This window comes from Diadema antillarum, unplaced genomic scaffold (genome assembly GCF_040938485.1).
Source record: "Diadema antillarum isolate AM-2024a unplaced genomic scaffold, OU_Dant_1.0 seq00002031_RagTag, whole genome shotgun sequence".
Taxonomy (NCBI): Eukaryota; Metazoa; Echinodermata; class Echinoidea; order Diadematoida; family Diadematidae; genus Diadema; species Diadema antillarum.
The window spans coordinates 162,712-173,004 of NW_027272684.1; the positions used below are offsets into that span (position 1 = coordinate 162,712).

The following is a 10,293-nucleotide window of genomic DNA, read 5'->3' on the forward strand; positions in this document are numbered from 1 at the left end:
ATGCCAGCAGGATTATTTTTTTTTTAACTTAATGTATGCATGTATATTACCCATTAGAGATTCTCTGGGATTTTTTTTTTTGCCAAGAAGGTCAAAGGTCAAAAGGTCAAATATCAAGTGAAAGTGCTGAACTTACTACTTTCTCCATATCTCGGAAGCGGCTCAAGTAATCTTTAAACTTAGTACTTATTTATGTATGTTCTGCCTGACAGTGATTCTCTTATGAATCAAAGGCCAGATGAAAATGATAACAATTTACTGCTCAATACAGAAATTGCACTTTTTCTCCATACCTTGACAATTACTCAAGTGCGTAAATTTATGAAAGGGTCAAAGTCGAAGTTAAAGTACACGCTCTCCTATTCATCCAATTAAACATAGGTCAAGGAAGGTAAACATTCGATACATTTGTGACAAACATGTCATTTTAATATTTTGCCAATTTTGTGAAAATGTAATCACACATTGTCTACATGTACTATAGACCTATTAGGAGAATCATGCATTATGGCGGAGGCATACCAGTCGCCATAGCGACATTTCTAGTCTCCACCTGTACTGGTTCTGCAGTGTGAGTTCCTCGTGAATGTGGTTGTGGATGTGGGTATATGTGAATGTGTATTGTGTGTGCTTATGTGTTTGTGTTTATTGGCAACAAAATTTCATGCTGTGTTCTCCAGTGCTTCCAATAGTATTCTGTTGGCAAAGATGACAGTTGTAGTAATCATCTTAAAGTGAAGTAATTAATTTTGCAGACTGCTCCTAGTAGCTTTGACTTTGGTGGCTGGTTTGAGTCAGCTGTTGCTTTTTATTAGAACATGTCTGGCAGGCATGCACAAATGTTTAAAGTTTACTCGTTTTTATTTGATCCAGTTTGAAGTAACTTGGATTTTATTAAATCAATATTGATGCTGTGGAATATTGAGAAATTCTTTCAATATTATGTGCAATTGCAAGGCTGCCAATTGCCTGTTGGAAAAAAAAAATGAAAGGCAGTATTTTGTAATTACTGAGTTTTGTATTTATTCATTCCAGGCTAGTTATGTCACTAAACATGTTTTACAGGTTGGTTTTTTTTTTTTATTTGTGTGTGTGTGTGTGTGTGTGTGTGTGTGTGTCTTCCATTCAGTTGTGTGTGTCTTCCATTCGCGATCGCGATGAAATTTTGCATGCGTGAGACCCGCGTCATAATCTACAAGATTATGTCATAAGATTTTTTGAAACAATCAATTTCTAATTTTAATTAATTATGCAAATTAATTCCGCCCCCCCCCCCCCACCCCCCGAGATCTTGGCCATCGGTGGTGCGATCGCGATGAAATTTTGCATGCGTGAGACCTGCGTCATAATCTACAAGATTGTGTCATAAGATTTTTTGAAACAATCAATTTCTAATTTTAAAGGGACTGTACAGTACTGGTTGAGGTAAGGATTCATGTTTTGAACATTCCTAAGTGAGATAATCAAAAGCCTCTTATGAAATATGAAAGAGCATGTAATTTTAAGAAGGATTCAACATTTATTTGATGAAAATTGGTTTTCAAATGGCTGAGATATTCAAAAAAGTGCTAATAATAAAAGGCGACATGCCCCAACTTTATTAGTATCTCTTTGTTTCACCTTGTTTTTGGATATCTCAGCCATTTCAAAACCGATTTTCATCGAATAAACTTTTGATACCCCTTAGGACTGCATGCTCTTTCACATCTCATAGAGTGGTTTCTGAATATCTCACAAAATGTTAGAAGCTAAATCTTCACCTCGTCCAGAACTGTACACACCCTTTAATTAATTATGCAAATTAAGCTCAAGATGATATTTTAGCCTAATTAAAAGCAATGAGAGTCTAATTTTTGATCTGCAAATCTGTTTTACCATATTCAACACTTGTACATCACAAAAACTTCCAAAACTCATTTCAATTCTTATGTATTTTATTGTTTTCAGAATTTCTTATGTATTTCTCTGTTTTTCAACTTTTGTTTTTTCTTTGTTTTTTCATTGGAAATTGTAACTGACCACTTTTCTACCATAATTAGCATATAATAATCACGTTTTTATGACTTTCATGACAGAGCACTGTTTTCCATAGGAAATGTACACAAAATCACAAAATTGTGCCCGTTTTGGGGCGACATTCCGTTACAAAAATGGGCGTGGCTTCGCAATAGTATGCGCGGACGTTTCAAATTTGGTCTCAAAAGTTGCGCGAGACTTGAATGAAGAAAGTCAAGAAGCCTCGCGACGAGGCCTTCTCGCGGTACAGAATTATAGCGCGAAACGTCGAGGGTTAAGTGGCTTATCAAATGATGTGTCTTGAGTTACAGATGAGGAATGGTAAGCCACTTTCTAGTTCCCACCAGGATCCTGAGCACTGCAAGGTGCACTCACCTCATACCACAGTGAAAAAACACTCAATCAACTCCAAAGGTAGTGAAAATGAGGCCTTCAGATGTGATTGTTGTTGTCACAACTAAAAAAAAAAAACCCTTTTTTTTAATAACCTGGCCAGAATTCAGGAAACATATATCACATGGGTGCTGAGAATGGATTGATGTGGTCAGTGTGCAACAAATACTATTATTTCTGTATTGGATGCATCTTTGATAAGCAGCTGTGCTATATGCATTTGTGCATTTAACGATATCTAGTAATGCTTGTGCATGCTAGCACAAGGAAAGATATTGTAGTTAATTCATTTTGTTGAGTTGATGAGATTTCATGACAAAACAGTCATATCTAGCAGAGGGTTGATTCTTTTTTTTTATTTACATTCTCAATGGTTCTGATGTACTGTGCAATAAGCGTTTTAACTTGTTTTATTCACTTTCACAGATAGAATTATAGTGATCACAAATTTGTCAACATGTTGTGTTTTCATTTTATGTGAGATTATAGCATTTTCCAGCAGAGGAACATTCATAGTACATGTAGTTATATAGCCATGTTTTGGTAATTGTAGATTAGTTAGGAATGTTTTCTACTCAGATCAGACATATGTGCCAAATTTATAAAGTACTCTTCGCTAGTCAATTAATATTGATATCATATTTTAGCCATTTACAAGATATGCAGTAGCATATTGTATCATTTTATTTATAAGAGGTGTTGGTCTTCTTCTTTGACAAGCCTGTTGAAAAAGAAAGAAATAGAAGCTCAAGATTTTGGCTCGAGATTTTGTCTCAAGAGATATTTTACTAGTACAATTGTATCTGTTGAATTTGCAATTTGCTTAGAATATATTTTGCCTGTAGATGGAGTGTATGCTCTTGTTAAGTACATTTGTACTTACAGTCATGTTTGATGTCACAGTGGTGGTGTGATTTGGTTGTTCTTGCAATCAAATTGCTAAAAGTCTCTATGGTTACTTACCTTACCATTCAGTACTATTAAATTGAAGTTTGTAATCCTTTATAGGGGCTGAAAGCTTCTACCCTCCTCCTTGACATACCTATATGCCCTTGCTGCTACTTCGTCTGGTGACAAGCTGCATATTTTATCATGTTTACAGATATTGTTTAACGAGTCACTGTTCGAGATTTTAGCGCTTGTATGACCAGCAAAGTTCACCTGTGCAAAGTCATGGCAATCATGACAAAATTCTTGGTGGCAATACATTGAAATTTCAGGATGTTGATGTAGTGGTTCTGTGTAATCATGTGAAATGACCTTGGGTCATGGCTGGAAAAGAGATTACACACATAGCATGTGCCGATGCAGGTTTACAATATATCAAACGTACTGTATATTGCTTATGTGAACTTAAAGAGCGATTGCTGATCTTCTCAACATTCCTATTATATAAGACAATGTATAAATTATATTTGTTTCATTTTTGAAGTGGTATGACAGGCAAAAAGATGTTCATTCTATTAATGCCAATGTCAATAGTGCCAGGTACTCTTGTAGTAGTACCCTCAACTCATTTTATCAATGTATCATGCAAGTATTTTTGCTTTTTCAGAGCATCTTGTCTAATATGTGTTATACTGTCTATTGAGAATCTGAAATTAATGGTGGCATGAATAATGATTGCTGCTGTGTGTACTTGTGACCCCAACTCTGGAACTAATGTGGATATTTTCTTGGCCAAATTCATGGTCCGGAGGACACAAAGAAGTTATTATTCTAAATATTGCCTCTTTAATATGCAATGGATTATCATTCTGTGGCATGATAGCATCTGTATTTTGTTGCCTGGAGCAGAACATCTGATTAGAGCCAGAAAGACATTAACCCTTTGTGTGCTTTTGAGTGCTGATTGGCACAGAAAACTCAGTGGCCTTGAACACACTTTACAAAGTTCCTGGCATAAAAAGGGTTAAGACTGTACGGAATTCGTTGTTAACACCTCTCTGGTTCTCAGTTGATGTACCACTTCAAGCCCCCCCCCCCCCCAATACCCCAATACTTCTTTAAAAAAACCCAAAAACCTACAAATGTGATGACCAAATTCAGCCATGCAGATTAGAAACAGACAATTGTCTTCCATGAGCAATTTTATCCAAACGGTGTGTGGTTGCTCTGTAGAGACACTTATCTTTAAAATCACATATTTTATGTACCATGCATGTGCTCAGAGTCATGTCCTAATCTCACCAAAGTAGAAAGTATAATTATAGAGAGAGAGAGAGAGAGAAAAAAAAAGGACTTCATTGAGTACACTGTCTATGGAATATTTTAAATGTTCCATTTTGGATATATATTTGATACAGTGGACCCCCATTATAACGAAGTCGAGACCGGCAGTTTTCTTTCGTTTATCAAAATTTCGTTATAACCGAACTAGTAAACAATAGAGAGCATAGAGCCGACAACGTTTGCGGCTTGAATTTCTATTTCATTGTAACTGGAATTTTGTTATAACCCTGTTTGTTATACCGGGAGTGCACTGCATGGAGTTGTACCATTAACAAGACATAAACAAAGCAAAACAGATAGCAGAAGAGAGTTAATGTTGCATCACATATTTCTGTACATCCCATCTGTCCTGTATTGTAGATTGTACCATGTATGAGCGTTATAAGCATGCCAAACACAGTCATCTCTGTTATTTCATTGGTTAATTGCACATATTTTTTGCAAGCAGCTATTTGTTTACAAATATGGGAAGCGGGTATTGACACATCTGTAATATTGGTCATAATTCTTACATTTAGTTTCCATTTTAATTTTATTGTTGTAGCAGTTCTTTAGAATTGCTTTGGAGGTATCCTTGTACAATTGTATTGCAATTGTATATCTGTTATTGTTGTTCATCAATAATGAAATTTTATGCACAATGTCATATGTATGCATTGTATTGTTTGTGCTTTTTATCTGTGAGGTAGACTCAACATGGGACTGTGTGTGGCCCAGGGGTTTGATCTATGCCATATTGACTATGATATGTATATTCATGAGTGTTACTTGTGATATCATTTATCTTTCTTTTTTATTTGATTCAAAGATGGATTATTTATTGCACATTCTGCTAATAGGATACTGACTTAGTCATTAGACATTGCTCCTGGGGGATCATTTTGGTACATGTGTGTTGATAACAACTTCTGCTGTTCTTATGAAGAATGCCTACCATTATGTTTCTCTTTTGACTTAACTATGGTGAAGCAGAGATCAGAGGGTTTATTTGAGTATTAAATTTGAATTTCTTTGCACAAATGAAGTTTCAAGTATTCATTTCTATTTTCTATATTGTGCTAGATGTGATTTCTCTGTAGGAAAGTTTCAATGAGAGGACATCAATAAATTTTTGTCAAGGCAAATGGTTGTTGACATGCGTAACTATGGTATGTCACATTTCAATATAAGCAACAAAGATGTGAATATCACCCACCTAAGACAAAGTTTACCTCTACACTGATTCTGCTGATCTTGTCATATTTGTAACTTGAATAGAGGGAAAACACCTCACAGGAAATAGTTGTGATTTCATATTTTGCCTTTTGGGATACAGGCCTACAGCACCTGTAATAGGGGATTTAGTTATCGACAGGTTTTAACATGTACCCAAGGGGAAAGCTGGGACTTGTAAGGTAGTGTTTGGGTTGACAATGCTTTTTGCCTTAGCTGGACGTAATGCCTTCTTGTACTGGTGACTCACATCATAATGAAGTTGTCGAGACTGGCAGTTATCTTTCGTTATATCGCAATTTTGTTATAAGCAAACAATATGGTACATAAATTTGGGACCAGATTTTTCACTTTGTTGTGACAAGAGTTCCGTTCTAACCATACATTGCATTAAGTAATATTGGGAGTACACTGTATGTGATGGGTATGCCATATTCAGATTATGCTTGCCCTCTGTCGAGCAAAGGACTACAAGTACTAGTAATAATACAGACATCTGCTCATTAAAAAAATAGATGTACATGACAAGTTTTATTGCAAAACAGGCCTCATATATAAAGCATCAATCAACAGTTCATGCATTTGTTTCAATCCTGCTCTTTAATTTGACAGAAAACAAAAATTAGATATAAACACTGCATTGCAGAGTAAAAAGTTTATACAAGTGTATTCATTAATTAGCTAAAGAATTTACCATATTTTCGCCAAGATAAAATTTCCCACACACGACATACATATGAAACCTGGTATAGGTGTTGAACAGCAGTTCTGCACACAAAATTTCATTACAATAATTTGGCAATGGTATTTGGACACAGAAAGAGCTAATCTGATGAGAAGAACAGGCAGATACATACTACTGTAATCATACGCCAAGATCAAGTCTTAAATTGTTTTTTATTGTTTTTTCTTGGGAAAAATATCAAAATCGGTGAATTTTTGCGTGCAAACTGAATGGAGAGCTGCTCATCACCCAGATCGCACAGTTGCCATGGGACATTTGGCTTGCCATAGTCTCCTGCTCTCTGTCGACCATCCAGAGGCCTACGATAACCAACAAAAATCAGTATCAAAGCACCATCTTGGCGAAACTCTATCGACTGAGAAATTTCCTCATGATCCCTTGTGCGGGAAGGACTTTCTAGTTCATGCTGATATCTGCAAGTACACTGTACTGTATACGCCGAACATTTCGCGAGGTTTTTATTTTCGCATACGAGTATTTCGCAAGTCAGGTGCTATTCGCGAAATTAGCGACACATGAAAATATTGACTCTGATCCTGATGTGAATGTAACATACGCATGTACACTTCTCCATTCAGTACAAGCCTCCACGATCGCGAATTTAACTACTCGCAAAATCGTTGGGAATTCCGGATTCGCAAAAATTTAGACTCACGAAATATATGGCGTATACAGTATCCCAATCTGCTCTCATTTCTGTAGTCTGCTGCCCAAGGATACTTGGCTATCAAGGACACACCAAACCATCATCTCGGCAAGAGTTTTCCATTATCTTACACACAGTAAGAGTTACTAGTTCATGCTGCTATCTGTCCTTCTTGTGATTCTTCTTGCTGTCCTTCTCTGAACCCACTTCTGTACCAGAACTACAAGTATCTCCCTCAGTCTGCTGCCCTCTGTTGACCATCAGAAGGCCAAGGATAATCAAGGACACGCCAAACCACCACCAAAGCGACAGTTTCTCTCCAAAGAGAAGCTTGCCCATGATTCCCTGTACAAGTTGACAGGCAAAGGAGTTGATTATTGAGATGAAAATTGACAATTAAAGCATTATGAAAATGTATATTTTGAAGAAGGAGAATTATATGATTGGTATGAAGACCTGATGAATATGAAGGTCAGTACATTACCTATTATGATACAAGTCGAAGGAATAACTTCCTCATTGGAACTTTACATAATGGAAAATCAAAGAAAAGTGATATCTTGCCAGTATTGCTCATAACTTGCTTTTCATGCCAAAATATCAATGGTTTGATTCATATTTCTTACTACCTTTTCTTCAGAATGCTTCATAAGTCAACTCAATGATTTTTGTACACAGTTGACTGCAATTTGCCTCCCATTGAGGGCATATTAAATGCTGAATGCACATTGGCAAAGGAATGTAAGTCTATCCCTTACAAAATGCAACCAACTTACAAAACAGCAAACAAGTATTGAAGAAAGTTCCCTCACAATCACATGACCTGCATTACGGCAATTTTGAGGTACCCTTGGCATGCCTCATAAATATTCATAAATAACATTATCGCATCCTGTTTCAGGATGGTTTTACTCTCCATCCAGTATGTCCTATCATCCTGTATCAATCCCTTTCAGCACTGCCATTTCAAAACATCACTGAATTTATGTACAGGTTCATTTTACGTTGTAGGTTGCTACTATAGTGGTGATCAGTAGTGACTGAGTAATTCATGTACAGTTACAGATTCATTTTATGTTGTAGGTTGCTGTTAGTGGTAATAAGTGGCGACTGGATTAATCAATGGGAAACACCATCTGGTGGGGGAGGCCAGATTGGAGGCAGCAGTCTAGTACTCACACTAAATATCAGATTGGACGAACTGTTGGTCATCGTGGCATGGAGGGATGACCGGCACAGCTGCAGGGACTTGGTGAAGAGGGTCCACATCAGTCCATTGAAGACGAAGACCAATGCAAACACAGCAACACGCAGCACTGTTGCTATCTGGACCACATGAGCGGGACAAAATTATTGGCTATAAGTATCATCAAGAGTGGGTTGGGTTTGACCGAGGTCAAATTAGGGAGGTGGAATTCTACCTCCCTAGGTCAATCTTGCACATGTATATGTGGAATGCATATTAGGCAAACTTTGCATAATTTGTGCATCATGTTCAAAGGAAATTCAGTTTGGGGGACTAGATCTACTCAGTTTGTGAGTTTGGATCTTGTTTCATGTGGCCACAAAGGAAGCATTTTGTGTAGATGCTTTTAGAGCAATTAAGATACCACAGGACCTAGAGTTTACATTTCCCTCAAAAGGAATAGACAATGATGATACAGTGCCTCACTTGAGGGCACAACTGTCATTTCCAGCGGATTTGAACCAGGGACCTCAAGAGTGACAAGAGTCCTGTATGGCAGATGTTTAACTTGGCATTCCAGATAATTCATATAATTTCACATCCTGATAGTACATAAATCGATAATACCTCGTATAGATTTGTGGAATTTGCTGTCGTTCCTGATGAGCATTTCAACCAATACTCTATAAAACGCATAACACACTGAACAAGGATGATGACATAGGAGGCTAACACATTCCAGCTATTGATAGCAATGAAGTGTCACTTACTCCATGCAATGCCACTTCCTTGACAAGTTCACCTGTATGAGAATTTATGCATGCTTTCTTTTGTTCTGCTTCATGAAAACCAAATCATACATTCTCATGTGAAGCTGCTATGTTATCATCCTTGTTCATTGTGATTTGTTATGGATTTTGGAAAAAAAAAAAAAGTTCCTCGTCGCATTCACTATATATATTCTGAAATGCTGTACCCTTGGTACCTCATGAACCGGTAATAGATTTGTAGATGTTCAAGTGAAAAAGGCTTGAAATCATCTGGAGGTCTCCTTTAACATTTCTAGCTGGTGTATTGAGCTTGGTGAATCCACACATCCTGTTTACTCGTAGATGTAAAGACAATAATTATGTGACCATGCATCACAAAACCAACAAGAGGTTGCATGCCCTGATTTTTTATGAGGACCTAATAAAATAGGTGAAATGGGTCTTTAAATAGCAATTCTTCTTCTACATTTATATTCTATAGTTTGGGATCATTAAACAAATGGAATATTGTGTTTTAGCAGCTTTCCTTGTCTGGCTACTTTTTCTTGGTTTTGTCGTTCAGGGTCACTTAATTTCATATATAGAGTTTAATCATGTTGACGTTAATTGACCAGCTTTAAAAAGTGAGGAACAATTAAACTTACCACATGACAGGATGGCATGTGTTCGAGTTTTAATACATCTTCATAATAACGGGAACAGAGGTCCTTCATCTCGTCTCCTGACATTGCCAACTTAGCACACAGGGATGCAGAAGCTGCACAAACTCCGGCTGAAACAGCCAGAACCAGGCCATGACCAGCAGTCATTCTTTCCCCCCAATTCCAAACATGCAAGCAGCTAGCTCCGCTTATCCTCACCGGTCAGCACGATGCCATGCAGCTCAACCACACACCGTCAGTCGAGTCAGTCAGTCCCGCGCCGGCGCCGGCGCCGTGTGCAGCCTCTCTGTACAACGACAGCTGCGGCTGCTGGTCAATCACGTCGAAGCCAGTAGCCACGGAAAAGACAGATTTACCTAATATAGTGGATTCTTTGTCAGAATATTTGTCGTGGCTTGCCAGAGAGATTTAGTGTTCTGTACCCAAATACG

The 10,293-nt window shown here is 37.4% G+C and overlaps 1 protein-coding gene across 1 annotated transcript; it reads right to left on the reverse strand.

Annotated features, from left to right (window-relative positions):
- Positions 1–6,461: 6,461 nt before the first annotated feature.
- On the reverse strand, positions 6,462–10,009 carry LOC139713681 (uncharacterized). The gene is made up of 3 exons (XM_071625385.1): positions 9,845–10,009; positions 8,424–8,570; positions 6,462–7,589 (listed from the first exon to the last, which is right to left on the reverse strand). Exons 1-3 carry the CDS (start codon positions 10,007–10,009, stop codon positions 7,404–7,406), a joined length of 498 nt encoding a protein of 165 aa, XP_071481486.1. The 3' UTR covers positions 6,462–7,403.
- Positions 10,010–10,293: the final 284 nt, after the last annotated feature.

Coding starts and splice junctions, on each gene's coding strand:
- LOC139713681 (XM_071625385.1), bottom strand. CDS start 10,009: ATGACTGCTGGTCATGGCCTGGTTCTGGCTGTTTCAGCCGGAGTTTGT. Junction 8,571..9,844: donor ACATGCCATCCTGTCATGTG/GTAAGTTTAATT, acceptor CATGTGGTCCAG/ATAGCAACAGTGCTGCGTGT. Junction 7,590..8,423: donor CGTCCAATCTGATATTTAGT/GTGAGTACTAGA, acceptor CAACTTGTACAG/GGAATCATGGGCAAGCTTCT.